The 24,047-nt window shown below is 45.2% G+C and overlaps 1 protein-coding gene across 1 annotated transcript in view; it reads left to right on the forward strand.

The window, feature by feature from the left end:
- Positions 1 to 24,047, forward strand: part of LOC144681154 (dynein axonemal heavy chain 6-like) — a gene marked incomplete at its 3' end in the record, with an annotated part of 934,896 nt that overhangs the window by 76,322 nt on the left and 834,527 nt on the right. The window contains exons 10-13 of the mRNA XM_078542881.1: positions 9,216 to 9,444; positions 15,498 to 15,534; positions 21,497 to 21,585; positions 22,969 to 23,141. Of these exons, the coding sequence (XP_078399007.1) occupies positions 9,216 to 9,444; positions 15,498 to 15,534; positions 21,497 to 21,585; positions 22,969 to 23,141 (528 nt within the window). The remainder of the gene's footprint in view (positions 1 to 9,215; positions 9,445 to 15,497; positions 15,535 to 21,496; positions 21,586 to 22,968; positions 23,142 to 24,047) is intronic.

The raw sequence follows: 24,047 nt of genomic DNA on the forward strand, positions 1-24,047 counted from the left end.
GTTGCAACTGTACAAGGCATTGGTGAGACCGCACCTGGAGTACTGAGTTTTGGTCCCCTTACTTGAGGAAGGATGTAGTTGCACTGGAGGCAGTTCACAGGAGGTTCACTAGATTGATTCCAGAGATGCGGGGCTTGTCTTATGAGGAGAGATTGAGCAGTTTAGGCCTATACTCGCTAGAGTTTAGAAGGATGAGAGGAGATCTAATTGAGGTATATAAGATGCTAAAGGGGACAGACAAAGTAGACGTGGAGTGGATGTTTCCCCTTGTGGGGAATTCTAGAATGATAGGCCATAGTTTTAGGCTAAGGGGTGGTAGATTTAAATCAGGGATGAGGAGGAATTACTTTTCTCAAAGGGTTGTGAATCTGTGGAATTCACTACCTCAGAGTGCAGTGGATGCCGGGACACTGAATAACTTTAAGGAGGGATAGACAGATTTTTAATTAGTAATGGGTTGAAAGGTTATGGGGAGAGGGTGTGAAATTGGAGTTGAGACCGAAATGACATCAGCCATGATCGTATTGAATGGCAGGCAGGCCCGAGGGGCTGAATTGCCTACTCCTGCTCCTAGTTCTTATGTTCTTATGTCTAAGGAGTCTTGGTGAGTTGCAGCAGTGCATCTTGTAGATGGTACACACTGCTGTCACTGTGTGTCGGTGGTGGAGGGAGTGAATATTTGTGGAAGAGGTGCTAATCAAGCGGGCTGCTTTGTCCTAGATAGTGTCAAGCTTTTTGATTGTTGTTGGAGCTGCACTCATCCAAGCAAGTGGAGAGTGTTGCATCACACTCCTGACCTGTGCTTTGTAGATGGTGGACAGGCTTTGGAGAGTTCAAAATTGATAAGGAGGAAGTGTTGGATAGACTGTCTGCACTTAAAGTTGACAAGGCACTCGGACCGGATGCGATACATTCAAGGATATTGAAGGAAGTGAGAGTAGAAATTGCAGGGGCGGTGGCCATAACCTTTCAGTCTTCCCTAGACTCAGGGGAGGTGCCAGAGGACTGTAGAATTGCAAACATTACACCCTCATTCAAAAAAGGTTGTAAGGATAAGCCCAGCAATTACAGACCAGTCAGTTTAACTTCAGTGATAAAAACAAACAGCTAAAAGCTACTGCGGATGCTGGAAATCCAAAACAAAAACAGAATTACCTGGAAAAACTCAGCAGGGTCATGAGGACTCGAAACGTTAACTGATTTCTTCTCCACCGATGCTGCCAGACCTGCTGAGTTTTTCCAGGTAATTCTGTTTTAGTTTAACTTCAGTGTTGGGCAAGATTCTAGAAACAATTAATCGGGATAGAATTAGTAGTCACATGGAAAAACATGGGTTGATAAGGAAGAGCCAGCATGGATTTCTAAAGGGGAAATCGTGTTTAACTAACTTGCTGGAATTTTTTGAAGAGGAACAGAAAAGGTCAATGAGTGTAATGCTGTTGATATGGTGTACATGGACTTTGAAAAGGCTTTTGACACTGTACCACACAACCGATTTGTGAGAAAAGCTATTGCTCATGGAATAAAAGGGATAGCAACTTGGATACAAAATTGGCTGAAAAATAGGGAGCAGGGAGGAGTGGCCAATGGATATTTTTCATGCTGGAGGAAGGTTTGTAGTGGAGCTCCCCCAGGGGTCGGTATTGGGACCCTTGCTGTTCCTGATGTATATTAATGATCTATGTCTTGGTGTGCGGGGACAATTCCAAAGTTTGCAGATGATACGAAGCTTGGGAGTGTTGTGAACTGTGAGGAAGAAGGTGTGGAACTTCAAGAGGACATAGACAAGGGCAGATAGATGGCAGATGAAGCTCAATGTGGAGAAGTGTGAGGTGATGCATTTTGGTAGGAAGAACATGGACAGACAATATAAAATAAGGGGTGAAATTTTGAAGGGGGTGAAGAAGCAGAAAGACCTGGGTGTATATGTGCATAGATCATTGAAGGTGGCAGGACAGGTGGAGAGAGCAATTAATAAAGCATATAGTATCCTGGGCTTTATTAATAGGGGTGTAGAATACAGGAGCAGGGAGGTTATGCTGAATTTGTTTAAGATGCTCGTTAGACCTCAGCTGGAATATTGTGTACAGTTCTGGGCACCACATTATAGGAAGGATGTGAACACATTGAAGAGAGTGCAGAAGAGGTTTACCAGAATGGTTCCAGGGATGAGAAACTTCAGCTATGAGGATAGATTGGAGAGGTTGGGACTCTTTACCTTGGAGAGAAGGAGGCTGAGAGGAGATTTGATAGAGATGTTCAAAATCATGAGGGGGCTGGACAGAGTAGATAGCTGTTCCCACTCGTAAAGAGGATCAAGAATGAGACGGCACAGATTTAAAGCGATTTGCAAAAGAAAGCACGTGTGCGTGAGAAAAATCTTTTTCACACAACGAGTAGTTCGGGTGTGGAATGCACTCTCTGGAAGTTTGGTGGCTGCAGGTTCAATCGAGGCATTGAAGAGGACTTTAGATAATTATTTGAATAGAAACAATGGACAGAATTTTGCCCTTGATGGGCAGGCGGGTGGGCCAGACCGACTTGGCGGCGGGTGGGCAGCCGATCACTGCCGCTGAAACGGGCCCCGCTGCCATGTTAAGTGGGGGGGCCAATTAAGGCCAGCCCAGCGTGTCGCCCGACAGGAAGAGCTATGCGCTTCCTGTGTAGGTGAGTGGGGGGGTGGAATTCCCCAACTGCATGCACGAGAAAGAGCGCACATCCCCCTGAGGCAAAGTGCTGCCTCAGGGAGATCGCTGAAAGTCTGTGAAACTCTAAAAATAGAAAAATAAAAAAATCATTAACATGTCCCCCTCATGTGAAAATGTCGCATGAGATGGGACATGTTAATGAAGTACACAAACACTTTATTAAACTTTTTTAATTCCGACATCAATCCTCATCCCGCCACTGGATGAGGTTTGTAAAAAAATCACTTACCCACCTGCCCATTGGGCCCATGCACTGAGCCGAAGTTCACACGGGCCCCTCAAAATCCTGGTCGATTGGTGAGTTAATGGCCTTAATAAGGCCTTTAATTAATGGCGGGCGCACATCCTGCTGCATAGCGCGCCTGCCGACTGAAACATCGCGATGCCGCGTGCTGACGTTGGGACACTCGCGCGATATTTTAAGCGATGGCGTGCGGGCTCCGCCACCCGCACACCAGCCAGAAGATTCAGCCTAATGTGCAAGGGTACGGGGAAAAGGCAGGGCAATGGCACTAGGTCATAATGTTCATTTGGAGAGTTGGTACAGACATGATGGGCCAATTGACCTCCTTCCGTGCTGTTAAGATTCTGTGATTATGTGAGTCAGGAGATGAATTACTCGCCGTAGGATTCCTAGCCTCTGAGTTGCTCTTGTAGAGATGGATAAATTCCCTCTTGTTGGAGATTGTCATTGCCTGGCACTTGGCATGAATGTTTTTTGCCACTTGTCAGCTCAAGCCTGGATATTGCCCAGCTCTTGCTGCATTTGGACATGGACTACTTCACTATCTGAGGAGTCACAAATGGTGCTGAACATTGTGCAATCATCAGCGAACATCCCCACTTCTGACCTTATAATGGAAGGAAGTTCATTGATAAAGCAGCTGAAGGGCCTAGGAAACTACCCTGAGGAACTCCTGCAGTGCTGTCCTAGAACTGAGATAATTGACTTCCAACAAACACAACCATCTTCCTTTGTGCAAGGTATGACTCCAACCAGCAGAGTTTTCCCCCTGATTTCCATTAACTCCAGATTTGCTTGGGCTCCTTGATGCTATACTTGCTCAAATGCTGCCTTGATGTCAAGGGCAGTCACGCTCACCTCACTGGGAACCTCAGGAGGAGGCCAAAATGGATCATTCACTAGGCACTCCTGGTTGAAGGTGTTTGCAAATGCTTCAGCCTTATCTTTTGCACTGATGTGCTGGACTCCCCAATCTTTGAGGATGGGGATATTTGTGGATCATCCTCTTTAACTGGCTGTTTAATTGTCCACCACCATTTACGAATGGATGTGACAGGACTGCAGAGCTTAAGTCTGATCCATTGGTTGTGGAATCGTATAGCTCTGTCTATCACATGCTGCTTCCGCTGTTTAGCTTGCAAATAGTCCTGTGTTGTCGCTTTACCTTGTTGAAGCCTCATTTTTAGGTATGCCTGGCACTGGTCCTGGCATACCCTCCTGCACTCTTCATTGAACCAGTGTTGATCACCTGGTTTGATGGTAATGGGTAGAATGGGGGATATAACTGGCCATGAGGTTACAGATTGTGATGAGGTTACAATTTCTGCTGCAGCCGATATCCCAAAGTGCCTCATGGATGCCCATTTTTGAGTTGCTAGATTGGTTCAAAACTTATTCCATTTAGCACGGTGGTAGTGCCACACAACACAACGGAGGGTATCCTCAATTTGAATGCGGGACTTCATCTCCACAAGGACTGTACGGCTTGTCACTCCTACCGATACTGTCATGGACAGATGCATCTGCAATAGGTACATTGTGAGGATGAGGTCAAGTAGGTTTTTCCCTCTTATTGGTTCTATCACCACCTGCTGCAGACCCAGTCTAGCAGTTATGTCCTGTAGGACTCGGCCAGCTCGGTCAGTAGTGGTGCTACCAAGCCACTCCTGGTAACGGACATTGAAGACCCAACCCAGAGTAAATTCTACAATCTTGCCGCCCTCAGTGCTTCCCCTGAGTAGTTTTCAACACGGAGGAACACTGAATCATCAGCTGAGGGAGGGTGGTAGGAGTTAATCAGCAGGAGGTTTCCTTGCCCATATTTGACCTGATGCCATGAGACTTCATGGGGTCCAGAGTCTATGTTGAGGATGCCCAGGGCAATTCCCTCCTCACTGTATACCACTGTGCTGCCACACCTGCTGGGTCTGTCCTGCCGGTGGGACAGGACATACCCATGGATTGTGCTGGTGGTGTCTGGGACATTATCTGCAAGGTATGATTCCGCATGTATAACAATGGCATGCTGTTACTTGATTAGTCTGTGAGACAGCTTTCTCAATTTTGGCACCAGCCCTCAGATGTTAGTATCATGGGCTTCACATGGTCCACATATTTGAGTTTGCTGTTGTCACTTCCGGTGCCGAGGTTGATCCCAGGTGATCCATCCGGCTTCATTGCTTTTTGTAGTCTTTGTAGCGATTTGGTACATCTGAGTGGCTTGCTCGGCCATTTCAGAGGGCAGTTAACAGTCAAGCACATTGTTGTGGTCTAGAGTCACATGTAGGCCCGTCATCAAATATCCTTCCCTGAAGGGCATTCATGAACCAGATGGGCTTTTATGACAATCAGCAATAGTTTCATGATCACTATTACCAATACTAGCTTTTAAATTCCAGATTCATTAACAATTTACATTTCATTAGCTACCATGGTGGGATTCGAACCTGAGTCCCCAGAGCATTAACCTGGGCCTCTGGGTTACTCGTTTAGTGACATTACCACTACACCACCACCACCTCCCTGCATTCTTTCCTATCAGCTACAATAGCTGTTTGTTGACATTTGCCCAAGGACTATCATTATGTCATTATTAATGTTAAGTTGCTTTCCACAACCTACAATTATCTCAGCAGGGAGGTTCTATGGTCACAGTTTGCTTGACAACTCAAAGAGTTTATTAAAAGACTAGCTGTTTTTGATTTGGGGTTATGAATATAAATCTGTTTGCTTTTATATGGGATTAAGTACTTGAGGGGATTTAGAAGTTTGAATCGGCTTTCATGAATGGGAGTTTTTTAATGTAGTCAAGGCTGTAATACATATTTAGACCTTTATTTTATTAATTCTCAACTGTTTGGAAATAGAGATAGTTTAAGTAAGTTACATTTGAATTTGGGTGTGTTAGGAATAAGGTATATCTTTAAGTTCAATTTGTATTTCTGTATTTGTGTGTTAAGAAATGGAGAAGTTGAGTTTCAGTTTCACTTTAAAAGGTGCTTTCATTTTAATGAAGACATTATGACTCTTGAAGGGGAATTAAAACAAAAAAGGAAGAAAGAACACTGTCTGTTGCCTAACAACAGGAAGCCCACAGAGACAGAAAAGTAGCTTCAGTTCAGTTGAAAGCAGTTTGAGTTCAGTTGGAAGCAGCATATCACAGGTACAGATAGCAAGTCCCAAACTGGAGTTGAAGCCAGGGTTCCAGAGAGACTGGACAGGAGAGGAAATTGTTGGAGCAGGTTCCAGAAACTAAAAAAGAAAGCCCCAAAATCTAGGGGAATGGAACAGATTCACAGAATCACAGAATCACACAGTGCAGAAGAGGCCCTTAAACCCATCGAGTCTGCACAAACAAGTGAGAAACACCTGACCTACCTACCTAATCCCATTTACCAGCACTTGGCCCGTAGCCTTGAATATTATGGCATGCCAAGTGCTCATCCAGGTACTTTTTAAAGGATGTGAGGCAACCCGCCTCCACCACCCTCCCAGGCAGCGCATTCCAGATCATTACCACCCTCTGGGTAAAAAAGTTTTACCTCACATCCCCCCTAAACCTCCTGTCCCCTCGTGACTGACCCTTCAACTAAGGGGAACAGCTGGTCCCTGTCCACCATGTCCATGCCCCTCATAATCTTGTACACCTTGATCAGATCTCCCCTCAGTCTTCTCTGCTCCAATGAAAACAACCCAAGTCTATCCAACCTCTCTTCATAACTTAAATGTTTCATCCCAGGCAACATCCTGGTGAATCTCCTCTGCACCCCCTCCAGTGCAAACACATCCTTCCTATACAGGAAAAGTTCCAAGAGGATAGCCTAGTCAGAGGACAAAGACAGGAATCTGGAAAAGTTCTTGTTTTGTGGAAGTGAAAGTAAGAAGCAAAGAGGAAGGCTCCAGGCTTAAAGGGAGAAAGCTGCAGGATGCAGACTTAAAGCCATAGGCTTGGGAGAAGCCGGATGATCCAAGGGAGGGGACAGCTGAAGGTCTGTAACTTTTTACTATGGGCCTGTGAAGCAGTGGTGTACTGTTGGCATGGTTGAGCATTTGTGAGAGAGTGCATGGAACGAAGTTTGAATGCACATGGCGATCCAGGGGAGAGGAACATTGGAACAAGAGTTTGAAACCCTGGAGGTGGACCCTTGTGGAAGACATCTTGTTTGGGAGAAGATTCCAGAGCGAGTTCTTCGAGAGTGATTATTGGAAAACCATTCATTTTAACAGGAAGAATAAAAAGAAAGCTTATTATCTAGATGGTGAGAGAATGCAGAGCTCTGAGGTTTAGAGGGATCTGGGTGCACTAGTACATGAAACACAAAAGGTTAGTATGCAGGTACAGCAGGTAATTAGGAAAGCTAATAGAATTTTATAGCTTATAGTGAGGGGAATTGATTACAACGGTTATGCTTCAGTTGTACAGGGCATTGGTGAGACCACATCTGGAGTATTGTTTACAGTACTGGCCTTATTTAAAGAAAGATGTAAATGTGTTAGAAGCAGTTCAGAGAAGGTTTACTAGACTAATACCAGGAATGGGTGGGTTGTCCTATGAGGAAACGCTGCACAGGTTAGGCTTGTATTCACTGGAATTTAGAAGAATAAGAGGCAACTTAATTAAAACCTTTAAGATCCTGAGGGATCTTGACAGTGTGGATGTGGAGAGAATGTTTCCTCTTGTACTAGGGTCACTGTTTAAAAATAAGGGGTTGCTCATTTAAGACAGGGATGAGGAGAAATTTTTTCTCTCAGAGGGTTGTGAGTCTTTGGAACTCTCTTCCTCAAAAGGCGGTGGAAGCAGTCTTCAAATTTTTTAAGGCAGAGTTAGATAGATTCTTGATTAACAAGAGGGTGAAAGGCTATTGGGGGTAGACAGGAATATGGGGTTGCGGTTACATTCAGATTAACCATGATCTTATTGAATGGCGGAGCAGGCTCAAGGGGCCGAGTGGCCTACTCCTGCTCCTAATTTGTATGTTCGTATGTTCATAAGAAACCCTCATGTAAAAGACAGAGCTCAGTGAGACCAATTGGCTCATGGTGTGACAAGAATCTGGGGGGGAGTTGATGAGGGATCCATAGCATCTGTTTGGGGTGGCATCCGTCACTTGGTTTCAGAGTGTGGTGCTCCGGACCACAGGTTGCCTATTGGTTTACATGGACTCTGTATTTACTGTGAACATTAGAGTATCAGGTAGCTGTTGTACCTTGTGTTATCCTTACAAATCTGCATATATCTGTGAAGGTATAGTTGTGGGTGAAGGAGTATTGTAATATAGTTAATCTTTTTTTGTTGAATAAATGTTTTATTCTTTCGTTAAAAGTTCATCAGCTGACTCTTGTGACACTGTTCAGTAGCCACTCTCCACGTTTCTAAACAAAAAGTAAAAGTTAGGATCTGTCAAGCTGGGTTCCACCTGGGATCTACTTGTCTAGTAATAACAGCAGTTGGGATCATAACACAACATAGCTCCTTAGGTCTGCCAAAGGTAGATACAGGGTGAGTTGGCATGGAGGGTGTAAGGGCAAAGAGTAATAATGGGTTGGAGGCATTGGGTGGCATGAGTTGGCAATAAGTTTGCCTGGGGGCCATGGAGGTGGATTGGTGGGCATAGGTTGGTATGATGTGTCATAGATGCATGGAAGTGGAATGGGGACTAGGTGGGGGGGTGATGGGGTGTGAGGGGTCAGGGATATAGGGCCTAAAATTTAAGGAAATAACAGGGATGAAGACCCAGAGAATCAAGGTGGGCCCCCTAAACAGCTTGCCTCGGCACTTGGCAACTCCTGTGGCTGCCTTCAATCTGCGTTTGGGCACTGCAGGCTGGACTCCATCTCAGAGCCATCAACTCTGCTCCCCCCACCCAAGCTCCCAAGCAGCAATCGGGTCTGACAGGACACTTTCTCCCAGGGTGGGTGGGCAAGCCGGGAAAATTCCCGACTCCTGCTACCCTCCTTGGGAGCAAAAATCCGGCCCTTTATATCTCTTTTTACACCATTTAAAAAAAATCTTTTCATTGTTCTTGCTGGTTTTAACATGATTAGGTATTTTATGACCGTAAGTTCACTGCACAGATTGCTGAACATACACCCCATCTGAGCCAATATCCTGGTAAATTGCCATGTCACCAACCTTCGCTGTTCCCAAGCTCTAGCTTCTGTTCTGGGGGGTCATTGCGATCCAAACACAAGATTGCTAGTACGTGCTGCATCATGTTATGTGGCACTTATCTGCTAAATGATATGTTATACATGTTCTGCAGAAAATCAAAGACATTGAAGAACAGACGCAGAAAATGGCACCATTGTTCATCGTAAATGTAATCCTTGACATTCCATCTAAACGTGAAATCCCTTATCGAGAGAGCAAAATGTCTCACTGCCGAGCCTTCAATCAAATGTGCACGTCTGATAAAAGTGGTATGACCTTACAGCAGTCACATATTTCTGGTGAATCGAGAGAAATGGATTCTGCATTTCCGGTCACTACAGGTACAATGGCTGACCTTTCTACAAAATCCTGTCGCTCCTTTCAAGAATAAGGGACTCACAGTTCAGTCTGAAGTTTGACAGCCAGGGGAGTGTGTGCTGTCGTCTCACAGTGACTGATTTACTCGGTCACACAATAAGTTAAAGAAGGAACAAGGAATGGTCATATTGCCTGATTGTCAGTAATTAACTGCAATTACCAGATAGCAGTCAGATATTTAACTGTGAGTGTATTATATCTGTCTCTGCCTGCCTGTTCAAGGTAAATTAACAACATGAGACTCTGGGTGGTGCAGTGTGATGTAAGGTTAGACTTTAGCTCCTGTGGGGAATTGGCATCAAAACATAGGGCAATCAATCTACAAACACCCACCAGCAGTGTGAGGCCTGTGAGATATTAACTCCTTATATGCTTATGGGAGGAGTTTAAACTAATTCGGCAGGGGGAGGGGACACAATGTTAACAGAATAGGGACACATCATAATACAGTAAAACAATCAAGTCAGAGGGAGTACAGCTGCATTAAGTTTCAAGGGAATAAGGCAAGGCTGGATGGCCTCTACTTTAATGCCAGGAGTATTGCAGGTAAAACAGATGAGTTAAGGGTGAGGATTGACACGTGGAATTGTGATATAGTAGCCATCACAGAGACATGGTTGAGGGAGGGGCAGGATTGGCAGCTCAACATTCCAGGATATAGAATCTTCAGGCAAGACAGGGGAGGGGGTAAAAGAGGAGGAGGCATTGCATTATTAGTTAAGGAGTCAGTTACTGCAGTAAGGAGAGATGATATCTTGGAGGGGGCATCGAATGAAGCTTTGTGGGTAGAGTTTAGGAATAAAAAAGGGGAAACCACATTATTAGGTGTTGATTATAGACCCCCAGATAGTCAGTGGGAAATTGAGGTGTGGGGGGAGTGGAGTTGGCGGTTCTGAGATGGAGTCCAGCTCGCAGTGCCCAAACGCAGGTTGAAGGCAGCCACAGGAGTTGCCGAGTGCCGAGGCAAGCTGTTTAGGGGGCCCACCTTGATTCTCTGGGTCTTCGTCCAAGTTATTTCCTTAAATTTTAGGCCCTATATCCCTGACCCCTCACACCCTATCACCCCCCCACCCATTCCACTCCCACTATATATGCACAATTTGCAGAGGTGTGTAAAAACAATAATAATAGAGTAATTATATTAGGTGATTACAACTTTCCCAACATTAATTGGGGTAGACATAGTGTTAAGGGCTTGGATGGAGTGGATTTCTTGAAATGTGTGCAGGAGAACTTTTTAGGTCAATACGTAGAGGGTCCAACAAGGGAAGGCGCAGTGTTGGATTTAATTCTGGGGAATGAAGCCGGCCAGGTGGCTGAGCTGGTGGTGGGGGAGCATTTTAGTAGTAGCGACCACAACATGGTACAATTTAAGCTTGTTATGGACAAAGAAATAGACAAGTTGCAAAAAAATATTTTAGATTGGGGGAGAGTGGATTTTAGTAAAATAAGGCAGGATCTGGCAAGGTAAACTGTGAACAGCTACTTGTGGGGAAATCTACAGAAGAGCAGTGGGGGGTGTTCAAAAAGGAAATGGGGAGGGTACAGGCTCAACATGTTCCCTCTAGGGTGATAGGAAGGAGTAACAAGCCCAGACAACCATGGATGACCAGAGATATTCAGAATATGATGAGAAGGAAGAGCAGGTAGAAGGGGAGGAAATCAGTGTAGGCATTCGTGGAGTACAGAAAGTGCAGGGTGGAGCTTAAGAAAGCAATTAGGAGAGCAAAGAGGGGATATGAGAAAGCTCTGGCTGGTAAAAGTAGGGAAAATCCCAAGATATTCTATAAGTATATCAATGGGAAGAAGATAACCAGGGAAAGAGTAGGGCCCATAAGGGACCAAGGGGGCAACCTATGGATGGATCCAGAGGACATCGGTAGAGTGTTGAACGAATACTTCACATCCGTCTTCACCCAAGAGAATGAGGATGAAGGTATAGAACTCGGGGAGAGAGACTGCGAGATTCTTGAGCAAATTGATAGAGGGAGTGACAAGGTATTGGAGGTGTTGGCAGTTGATGTAGTTTATATGGATTTCAGCAAAGCCTTTGACAAGGTCCCACATGGGAGACTTTTAAAGAAGCCAAATGCACATGGGATACAGGGTAATTTGATAAGGTGGATTCAAAATTATCTTAGATGTTGGAGACAGAGGGTGATGACAGAAGGCTGCTTTAGTGACTGGAAGCCAGTGTCCAGCGGCATACCACAGGGATCTGTGCTCGGTCCCCTATTATTCACCATTTATATAAACGACATATGCGGGGGGCAGGATTAGTAAGTTTGCGGATGGCACAAAGATTGGCCAGGTGTTTAACAGTGAGGTTGTGTGTCTTAGGAGACTGGAAGATATAGACGGGATGGTCAAATGTGCAAATAAGTGGCCGATGGAATTTAACCCTGAAAATTGTGAGGCGATACACTTTGGAAGGAGTAATTTGACAAGCAAGTATTCAATGAACGGCATGACACTTGGAAGCTCTGAGGAACAAAGGGACCTTGGCGTGTGTATCCATAGATCTCTGAAGGCAGAAGGACATGTTAGTGGGGTGGTGAAAAAGGCATATGGGACACTTGCCTTTATCAATTGAGGCATAAATTACAAAAGTAGGGAGGTCATGTTGGAGTTGTATAGAACCTTGATGAGGCCACAGCTGGAGTACTGTGTGCAGTTCTGGTCGCCACATTATAGGAAGGATGTGCTTGCACTGGAGAGGGTGCAGAGGAGATTCACCAGGATGTTGCCTGGGATGAAACATTTAAGTTATGAAGAGAGGTTGGAGAGACTTGGGTTGTTTTCGTTGGAGCAGAGAAGACTGAGGGGCGACCTGATCGAGGCGTACAAGATTATGAGGGGCATGGACAGGGTGGATAGGGAGCAGCTGTTCCCCTTAGTTGAAGTCACAAGGGGACATAAGTTCAAGGTGAGGGGCAGGAGGTTTAGGGGGGATGTGAGGAAAAGCTTTTTTACCCAGAGGGTGGTGACGGTCTGGAATGTGCTGCCTGGGAGGGTGGTGGAGGCGGATTGCCTCACATCCTTTAAAAAGTACCTGGATGAGCACTTGGCACGTCATAACATTCAAGGCTATGGGCCAAGTGCTGGTAAATGGGATTAGGTAGGTAGGTTAGGTGTTTCTCACGTGTCAGTGCAGACACGATGAGCCGAAGGGCCTCTTCTGCACTGTGTGATTCTGTGATTCTTTGCTGGCCCGCATGTTTCCCATCTGAACATGAGGTGCCCAGCAGATAGTCTTGGACTTCAGGTGACCAGAGGTTCACAATAGTCATTTCAGATATTAATTTGGGGCATGTGGGGAGTAGGAAGGGCCTTCTTAGAGGGGTGGGGATGGCGAAGAGGACATGATTTCCCTTCTTGGCCCACAGGGAAACAACGTTTTGATTTCATTGAAAAGAAAGCTGAGCAGGGGTAAAATGGATGGCATATTCCCTCTTGTCTGCTTTGTAAAATGACTCTGACTGTCATTGAGTTTGCAGAATAATTTCTGAAGACCAATTTCACCCGAAAGAAATTTCTGAAGATTAGTTTACATTATTGGAACCATATGTACAGAATGGCAATAAAAAACACTTCTGAAATCTTCTGTGATTCACCCACCCATTGCTCTGTGTGTTTGTATGGGTAGATGTACTTGTGTGGGTGTATGTGTGTGTGGATATGCGTGTGCGTATATGCGTGTGTGTAAATATATAGGTGTCTGTGTATATGTGTGGATGCGTGTATATATGTTTGTGTGTGTGGATGTGCGTGTGTGTATGTATTTTTATATGTGAGTGTATCTGTATGTGGGTATGTGTGTCTGTATGTGTATGTGTACATGTCTATGTGTGATCGTATGTGTGTCTGTATGTGTGCGTGTGTGTGTGTGTGTGTGTCTGTGTCTGTGTTAGGACTGCTAACCTTCCCGGGTAGGCCAGGAGACTCCTGGAATCGTCCCCAACCTCCCGAAAGCTATTAAAAGCAGTCCTGGAGATTTTAAAATAATAAAATTCCCCATTATTCAATTGGCCCCTGTCCCGACAGCTACAGAGTCCATTTCACTGAATGGCATTTCACAGGAAGACTAGGCAGAACTCCAGTGCAGGTGCAGCCAACATGATGGCATGGCACATTACATTGTGGCTGTGCACGTATACTGGTGTCATCGCTGCTTGCTGCCCTGCTTTTTTTCCCCCTTGGTGCTGAGGTGAGTGCGATGTGAACTGGCAGGGGAATCAGTGTTTCTGCAGGAAGCAGGCACAGGGCGTGAGGCCATGGACCCGAATTGGTGCACTTGAGTCTGTTAATGTAACCATCAGGACACCGGGTGTGAGCCCATCGTCCCGGGATTTGTGGAGGAAGCAGGCTGGAGAGCTGAACCCGATCCAGTTGTTTGTCAGCGCTCGGTGTCTAATGTCTAATGTTGGACTTTGGCCCTCCTCCCCGAATGGGCTCACTGGCTCATCCCACACTCTCAGGATTCTGTGATATCACTTCTGCTGATGTCTCCTGGAATATGCCCAGCTGGAGTTGGCAACCATTGTCTGTGTGTGCGGATGTCTCTGTGTATGTGTATGCAAGTGTAAGTGCATGTGAGTTGATGTGTTAGTGTGGGTGTGTATGTGAATGTTTTTAGTCCGTATGTGGCTGTGTTTGTTTATATGAATGGGTGTGAGTGTTTGGGGGGTGCATTTTATGGAGGAGACGGGGGTATTGGCTGCCGGCTGGCGACCTGGCAAGAGACTTGCTTTGCTTGGAGTAGGTCTGTCAAATTATGAGCCAATCAGGCTATTCACAGGCCATCAGCCGGCCTTCCACGGGATCAGGACCCCAAAGGTGGGAAGTCCCGCCCGCTGGTCGGCAGTTCTTTTGTTCTTTTGTTCAGCAGCACCACCAGGGAGGCAGTGGCTGCTGAAGGAAATACACCTACCTGAGGCCCAGGACCGTGGAGCCACACAGGCCAGAGGTAAGTGATGGCGGGAGGGTTTTCATGGGGTAGGAGTTGCTGGGAAGAAGGTTTCAGTGGGGTCACAGCAAGCGTGGGCTCTCATTCAGGCCTTTGAATGAGCAATTCATCAGTACTGTTCTCCCACCTTCTGCCTGTAATCCTATACATTCTTCCTTTCTAGATTTCTGTCTATTTCCCTATTGAATGCTTCAATTGAACCTGCCTTCACTAAACTCTCAGGCAGTGCATTCCAGAACTTAACCACTCACTGTGTGAAAAAGTTTTCCCTCATGTCGCTTTTGCTTCTTTTACCAATTGCTTTAAATCTGTGCCCTCTCACTTTCGAGGGTGATATTATACTTGTGTGTATGTGTGGCTCTTTGAGTGTTAATGTCTGATGGTGTGGGGATGTGGGAGATGTGTTTTTGTGGGTGTGTGGGCTTAAGGGCGCTCTTAACGCTTCACTTGGAGTTTCGACATCGACTTCGAGGCCTGGGAGAAACTCCCCCAGTATCGTTGCACCTAGTGCAACCAAATGATAAACAGTGCGGCCTCCTTTGAAAGCAAGTGTATATCAGAGGCAGAGAGAAAACAAGAAGAGGAAATACTGAGCCAGCAATTTGTCCAAAACTCAAGTGTCTGTGGAATCCTGCTCTATTTGCAGCAGAACCTATACTAAACACAATTCAGCCTTAGCAGTCACCTATGTACCCACCGGAACCTTACCAAATACCCTAGATGATGGACATGGTTATCTTCACCTCAAAAGACAAACAAGAAGAAAGGATGTTAATGTGTGTTGTTGTGGGTGTGTGTGTGTTGGTGTGAGTGGGTGGGTGTTACTGTGTGTGTTTGTGCTTGTGTGTTGGGTGTGTATTAGGGTGTGTGTAAGTTGGTGTGTTAGTGTTTAGTTGTTTGTGTGTGTGTCTTAGTTTGTATGTGGGTGGGTGGCTGGCTGAGATGCTGCTGCTGAGTCCAGCAGGTTATTTAGATTATGCTGTGTTTAGTGCAGTTGCCTCTACAGATCTTAAAAAATGTTGTTATTGTAATTTGTGTTTATTTTTATAGAAAGTGAAATTGAAATTGAAGGACATATGGATGACAGGTAAGTGACAAAAGCAACAACTTACATTTGTTCAATACCTTTATTGTAATCAACCATCTAAAAGCACTTCCCATGGATTAAGTGAAGGATTAGAATGCAATGTTGTTTGCAGGAATGTCAAGGAGCCTTTTACAGGTGAGGAGGAGGTAACAAGTCTGTAAAGGGATGTAGGCAGATTAAGTGAGTGGGCAAAAATTTAGCAGATGGAGTATAATGTGGGAAAATGTGAACTTGCTCACTTTGGCAGGATGAATGGAAAAGCAGTGTACAGTTTAAATGGAGAGTGTTATGACCACAGCCGATGTTAATTGCTGCGCAAACCAAATCCCAGAGGGAAACTTGGTTTATGGGCCATATCCCTTTTTCGTATTCTGAAAACAAGAAGGGAAAGTACTGATCTCAGCAGTAAGAAGTGCAGTAACACTTTTAGCATTTTAAGAATTAAACGTATTATTAACAAGAATAAAAGAAAACTTAAGCGCTCAAGATTACGAATACACAGTTAAACTTAGCCTTACAAAATTTCCCCCAAAAAGACTGTCTGCTTGGTCAGACCCACAAGTAAACACCTTCTAGGCTACACTCCCTTATAGATGTTTAACTTTAAAATAATCCAGTAATATTACCTAATGCAAACTGCTGTAGCATGAATAAAGGCATACCACATGACCTTTAACTCTCTTCCACTCTGCTGTGAAAATACAACCTTCAGAATAAAGCTGCTTTTTACAGCCCTTTCTGGCTTGCCTGGATGGTTGATTCAAACTACATCCTCTCAGCAACAGCTCTAGTTGCTACATCTCACACCTTCAGTTCAACAGCCCAACAGCTCAAGCAACTACAGCCCCCCTAAACTCTCCACAGCAACTCTAAAATACATTTTTTTCCCCTTTCATCTCAGGTTCCATTGTGCTCACACCTCTTTGAAACTCAAATCCTTCCAAACATAAGATCTTTCATGTTTCCACCTTGTCTTTGCTTTTGGGTCAATAAAATATAATATCTGCACTTTTATTCACCAATAGAACTCCTGTAAGATGCCAACATGTTTCTTGTTACCTCTGACTCCCCTTTGATATTCAAACAAACTCTCAACTTATGTAAAAATGCCATTGTTCAATCTAAGCTGTTCATTTGTATCTCAAACCCAACACCTCCAACCTATTCATGTTTAAAGCCCCCCCAGACAACCTGTCTCCTATTAATCTCTGTCCAGCTGAATTAAATCACACACACACACACACACACACACACACACCCAGCCTTTTCACAGAATAACATAATATTCCCCAAACATATTTTTTAAAATTCATTTGTCACAAGAGAGATTGTAGAACTTGGCGGTACAGAGGGATCTAGGTATCACAAAATGTTAGTATGCAGGTACAGCAGCTGATTAAGAAGGCAAATGGATTGTTGGCGTTTATTGTAAGGGGAACGGAATATAAAAGTAAGGACATTTTACTGCAGCTGTACAGGGCATTGGTGACACCACATCTGGAATACTGTATGGCGTTCTGGTTTCTTTATTTGAAAAGGATATAAATGCATTAGAAGTCTTTACCCATTGGAGTTCAGAAGAATGAGAGGTGATCTTATTGAAACATATAAGATCTTCTCAAGGGCAGTTAGGGATGGGCCATAAATGCTGGCCCAGCCAGCAATGGCCACAGCCTGTGAAAGAGTCAATAAAAAATAAGGTCCTGAGAAGACTTGATAAGGTAGATAGCCATGAAGATGCTTCCTTTTGTGGGGGAGACTAGAACTAGGGGACACTGTTTTAAAATAAGAGGTATCCCTTTTAAGACTGAGAAGAGGAGAATTTTTTTCTCTCAGAGGGTTGTCAGTGTGTGAAATTCTCTTCCCCAGAAGGTGGAGGCTGGGTCATTGAATTTATTCAAGGCAGAGTTAGATAGATTTTTTGATAGACAAGAGAGTCAAGGGTTATGGGGGGGCTGAAAGGAAAGTGGAGCTGAGACCACAACCAGATCAGCCATGATCTTATCGAATGGCAGAGCAGGCTCAAAGGGTCGAATGGTCCTGCTCCTAAGTCCTACGTTCCAATGGTCCTATGAGGAGAGAAATCAGGCAGAATAATGTAGGCAGGGAAATGCAGAAGGCTGAAAGACCTAGAACTGCTTCTGGGGTCCTTGAAGCAGATTTGTGTAGAAGGTCAAAGTGAGAATAACACAAGGCAAAGACTGGGATATAGGGCTTGAGAAGGGAAGGTAAGCCCATTAAAAAACAAGACCAAAAGGAGGGGGCTGTTTTAACCCTACCTACCCTGTGGAAGCTGGATGGATGAGCCAAAAGGACTCCTCAGGTTATTTATGCTCCTGAAGCTGCCAGGAGCTGACTGTTCCCCATTACAACCTGTTCTATTGAACAAGCGGTTTGGACAGCGGTGTCCATTACTACACATCCATGGTGGCTCCCAATGATGTCACCAGGACAGATTTAACTCGGTCGACTGAGTGGGGAAGTCATGATGACTTTCCCACCAAGAATAAATGGTGGAACAGCGGCATAGGAGACCCAAACGGGCAGCTGTTCATTAACTTTCCTTTTGAGGCAAGGAAGAGCAGGAGACCCACAAGAAACACTTTGACGTCCCCCTCTTTTAGACTCACAAGCCCACACACCCCCAGCATTGCCATCCCAATTGCAAGAGCTGGCCAGGCAGCCTTACCAGCTGATCCTGCTGTGTACCTCCTGGCAATAGGTGGCCTCCGGTCCAGGCATATTTTTCTTTTTCTTTCATGGGAAATTGTCTAGGCCAGCACTTATTGCCCATCCCTAATTGTCCTTGAGAAGGTGGTGTGAACCACCTTTTTGAATCACTCCAGTACATGTGGTGTAGGTACACCCACAGTGCTGTTAGGGAGGGTATTCCAGGATTTTGATGCAGCGACAGTTAAGGAATGGTGATATATTTCCAAGTCAGGATGGTGTGTGGCTTGGAGGGGAACTTGCATGTCCTGCCTTTGTCCTTCTAGGTGGTAGAGGTTACGGGTTGGAAGATGCTGTCGAAGGACCCTTGGTGAGGTGTTGCAGTGCATGTTATAGATTTGCACACTGCTACCACTGTGTGTTGGCAGTGGAGGGAATGAATGTTGGAGGTGGTGGATGGGGCGCCAATCAAATGAGCTGCTTTTCCCTAAATCATGTCGACCTTCATGAATGTTGTTAGAGCTGCATTCATCCTGGCAAATAGAGAGTGTTCCATCACACTCCTGACTTGTGCCTTGTACATGGTGGACAGGCTTTAGGGAGTCAGGAGGTGAGTTACTTGCCACAGAATTCCTAGCCTCTGACCTGCTCTTGTAGCCACAGTATTTATATGGTTAGTCCAGTTCAGTTTCTGGTCAATGGTAATCCCCAGGATGTTGTTAATGGGGGATTCAGCGATGGTTATGCCATTGAATGTCAAGGGGAGTTGGCTGAATTTTCTCTCCTTGGAGATGATTATTGCCTGGCACTTGTGTGGAGTGTGGTGTGAATGTAACTTAGCACTTGTCAGCCTGAGCTTGAATATTGTCCAGGTCTTGCTGCATTTGGGCATGGACTTCTTCAGTATCTGAGGAGTTGCGAATGGTGCTGAACATTGTGCAATCATCAGCGAACATCCCCACTCCTGACTTTATGATGGAGGGAAGATCATTGATGAAGCAGCGGAATATGGTTGGGCCTAGGACACTACCCTTGTAGTGATGTCCCGGGACTGAGGTGACTGACCTCCACAACCATCTTCCTTTGTGCTAGGTATCACTCCAACCAGTGGAGAGTTTTCCCGCTGATTCCTATTGACTCCAGTTTTGCTAGGGCACCTTGATGCCACACTTGGCCAAATGCAGTCTTGATGCCAAGGGCAGTTACTCTAGAGTTCAGCTCTTTTTACTATGTTTGGACTAAGGCCATATTGTAGTCAGGAGCTGAGTGGCCCTGGCGGAACTCAAACTGAGCGTCAGTGAGCAGGCTATTGCTAAACAAGTGCTGCTTGATAGTACTGTCTATGACCCCTTCTATCACTTTGTGGTTGATCAAGAGTAGACAATATCTGAGCTTGGGCTGACAAGTGGCAAGTAACATTCCCCTCAAAGTCATTCACCATCCTGACTTGGAAATATATCACCGTCCCTTCACTGTTGCTGGGTCAAAATCCTGAAATTCCCTCCCTAACAGCACTGTGGGTGTACCTACGCATGGACTGCAGTGGTTCAGGGAGGCAGCTCACCACCACCTTCTCAAGGGCAATTAAGGATGGGCAATAAATGCTGGCCCAGCCAGTGAAGCCCACATCCCACGAAAGAATGAAAAAAAAGACTGATGGGGCTGTAATTGGCTGGGTTGGATTTGTCCTGCCTTTTGTGGACAGGGCATGCCTGGGCAATTTTCCACATTGCTGGGTAGATGCCAGTGCCGTAGCTGTACTGGAACATCTTGGCTAATGTCACAGCAAGTTCTGTAGCACAAGTCTTCAGTACTATTGCTCAAATGTTGTCAAGTCCCATAGCATTTGAAGTATCGGGTGTCTCCAGCCATTTCTTGATATTACATGGGGTGAATCAAATTGCCTGAAGACTGACACCTATGGTGCTGGGGACCTCAAGCAGAGCCTGAGATGGATTATCCCACTTGGCACTTCTGGCTGAAGATTGTTGCGAATGCTTCAGCCTTATCTTTTGCACTGATATGCTGGGCTCCCTCATCATTGAGGATGGGGATATTTGTGGAGCCCCCTCCTCCTGTGAGTTGTTTAATTGTTCACCACCATTCACAACTGGATGTAACAGGACTGCAGAGCTTAGATCTGATCCGTTAGTTGTGGGCTTACTTAGCCATGTCTATCGCTTGCTGCCTTTGCTGTTTGGCACGCAAGTAGTCGTGTCTTGTAGACTCATCAGGTTGACACCTCATTTTTAGGTATGCCTGGTGCTGCTCCTGGCATGCCCTCCTGCACTCTTCATTGTACCAAAGTTGATCTCCACGCTTGATGGTAATAGTAGAGTGGGGATATGTCGGGCCATGAAGTTACAGATTGTGCTTGTATACAATTCTGCTGCTGCTGATGTTCCATAAAGCCTCATGGATGCCCAGTTTTGAGTTGCTGTATCTTTTTGAAATTTACTCCATTTAGCGCAGTGGTAGTGCCACACGACTCAATGGAGTTACCCTCAATGTGAAGACAGGACTTCATCTCCACAAGTTGCTGTGATGGTCACTCCTCCCGATACTGTCATGGACAGATGCATCTGTGACATGTAGTATTGGGGATTATTAGTGTTTTGGGGATTATAATTGCCCAGTCTAACTCACACAGTTACCCACCCACCAAAAACCCACCCAGGGTTAGAATAAACACTTAGGATTTTGAATTTGCAACTTCAAGCAATGGAGATTGGGGAAGGAAGGAAGCAAAGGGGTCCAGAGGGAGGAGGGGGAAATGGGGATAGGCTAAACTAAGCTAAACAAGCTTGGTGAGACATTTGCCAGAGTGGTGGGTGGTGAGCCTGTTGCCATTTCTGGCTGACAGAGAGAGCTATTGTAATGAAATTCCTAGATCAGAGAGGAGCTTCCACCATCTGGCTGAAAAGTGGGACAGGGTCCAAAACTGGAAGCAATTACTGAGAGGGAACTAATTCCATCTAATTTTAAAGCCGACAACAACTTATCTACAACAGTTTCCAGGCACAGATGGGACGTGATGGACCTCAATGTATCAACTTACCAAGTGGAGCAACTTTGTTTCAATCCGGAAAGGGTATCAGAGGCATCTCTCTGCAGGGTGTGATGGAACACAGGACTTAACCTGATGAGCTATCAGCTTGTCTGATTGTCCAGTTGAACTTGTGAGGGCTCCATTAAAGATAGTCACTGGATTTTTCCAAGTTCTGGTGAGACATCAGGAATGGCTTCAGTTTTATCGACGTAATGTGCCTGTCCATTTTTCACATTTTTTCAGGAAACCTGTACAACCTATCTTGTCCCCCACCTCAGAAGATTTGTTGACGCACGTACAAAACGTCACTGGAGTACTGGAAAATACTGTTGGTAAGGAGCAAATAATTGGCAAATATAGGGCTTCACATGTTAAATTCATTCACAGAATACACACACACACACACATATATCTATATATGCACACACATCACACATGCACATATATATATATAAATATATATATATATACACTCACAAATCCTTATGGTGACAGGGCAAGTTAAAAAGTCAGTTTTGGAATACTTAGCTTTGTAAGGAGGGCATTGAATACAAAAACAAGGAAGTTATGATAAAGCTTTATAAAGTTACGATAAACCTTTATGAATGACTGGCTAAGCTTCAGTTAGAAAATACAGTGGTGTTGTGATAATGTCATTGGGCTAGCGATCCCGAGGCCCAAGCTAATGTTATGCCCTTGTGGGTTCAAATCCTACTACTGCAGCTGGTGAAATTTAATTAATAAATCTGGAATTGAAAGCTGGCTTCAGTAATGGTGACCATGACAACTATCATTGATTGCTGCAAAAGCCCATCTGTTTCACTAATGTTCTTTAGGCCATCATTACCTAGTCTGGCCTGCATTGACTCCAGACCCACAGCAATGTGGTTGACTCTTAACTACCTCCTGAAATGTTCAGCTCAAGGGCAATTAGGGATGGGTAACAAATGCTAACCTTGCCAGTGATGCCCACATCCCATGAAAGAGTGAAAAACAAGATAATGAGATACAATTCTGAGCACCAGACTTTTGTCAAGATCCCAAGGCCTTGGAAAAGGGACAGGTACAGAGAAGTTTAATCAGTGACGAGAGACTTCAGTTGTGTGGAGAGATTGTAGAAGCTGGAACTTTTTACTTAGAGCAGAGAAGGTTAAGGGAAGACCTAAAAGCGGTTTTTGAAATTATTAGGGAGTTTTGATAGAGCAAGAAGGGAGAAAATGTTTCCTTTGGCAAGTAAGTCAGTAACTAGAAGTCATGAATTTATACTGAATTAGAGGGGAAATTAGGATTTTTTTCCCACAGTGTTGTTATGATCTGAAATGCACTCACTGAAAGGGTGATGGAATTAGTTTCGACAGGAATTTTAAAAAGGCAGTTAGAGTTTGCAATGACTCTTACTGGGAAGAGAGTGCATGTGAATGTTGGAGCAGTCTGCCAGTGATCACTGTCAGAGTTTGCATCTGAGGATTGACAACGTTGGTGAGAATACTGGGGGCTACCCAAACCTGTGGAAACACAACTCAGCAGGAAACTTCTAAAGGGAAGACTGAACAAATCAAAATCAACATTTATCCTTGTTATATATAAAGTATTGTGATTTTGACAAGACTGAGTTGAATATTTGTGATGAGAGAGTATTTAATCAAGGGATCATTTTGTTTGACAGTGTAATAACTCATTCTTTATAAAACCCAACTGTTCCCCTATCTATTTAGCCAAACTGGTTGCCTTTGTCGATGAGCCTCGCTTGTCCATGTTTAACTCCCGGCCTGTGTATGAACTGAAGCTCTCCGATGAACGAGAATGGGAAGCAAAGAGGTCAAAGAAGAAAAAACTGTTGCTCAACCGCGACATACTGTTTGGTCAAGATCCACTCTATCAGAACCAAGTAGGTTGGGCCTTTCTTCATCTCTGGAAACTTTCTGAGTGATTTTAGTTATTTGATTTTGTGGTATTTGTGTTTAATGAATAGCTTTTAAAAATTGGCTGATCTTTCACATAGGGTAGAATTTTCCCATTGGCGTGCGGGGATGGGCCCCGCATGCACGCGCGTAAAACGACGCGCGGTGATGTGGGCCGAGCGTCCCGACATCACCGCGCGCCATCGCGATATTTCACTGGGTGGGCGCACGATGATCTCCGATGCGTGCCTGCCATTAATTAACGGGCCACTTAAGGCCTTGAGGTGCCAATCGACCATGATTTTTCAGCGCCCGTGCAATCTTCAGTTCGGTGCACGGGCGCAACGGGCAGGCAGGTAGGACACATTTATATAAACCTCATCCACGGGCGGGATAAGAGGGCTCACTGGGGTCGCGAGTGTGCTCTGTCAAATAGTGAGGTTTCAGTGTTACTGATATTTGCCTGTGTGAGCTGCAATACTTCAAAATGCACACCAGCTGCTTGGTCTGGACTCACAACCTTCAGGTCAGCACTCTGCAGTGAGGAATCTTTTTTGGACCTGCAGATTTCAGGAAGCCTTAGCCTGGGAATGGGAGTTAAACTGTCCACTGGAGGCACCTCCTCTGAAGAGAGAGAGAGGGCTAGAAGGGGGAGGAGGCCAGGAATGCACATTCAGCTTCCGGGGGAACCACCTTTGGGATGACAGGCGCAGGCACAAGGCGTGCAGGGCCAAGAGGTTGTCCAAGGTGGAAGGGGCCGCAGAAGATGCCACTATCCTGCTGCCAGGGTATACAGGCGGTGAAGCAGCTACCTCGATATGTCTGAGGTGCAGTGCCGAAGGAGGATCTGTTTCTAAAGGGAGACGGTCAACGATATCTGTCAGATGATTGGC

This window comes from Cetorhinus maximus, chromosome 5 (genome assembly GCF_964194155.1).
Source record: "Cetorhinus maximus chromosome 5, sCetMax3.hap1.1, whole genome shotgun sequence".
In the NCBI taxonomy this organism is placed as follows: Eukaryota; Metazoa; Chordata; class Chondrichthyes; order Lamniformes; family Cetorhinidae; genus Cetorhinus; species Cetorhinus maximus.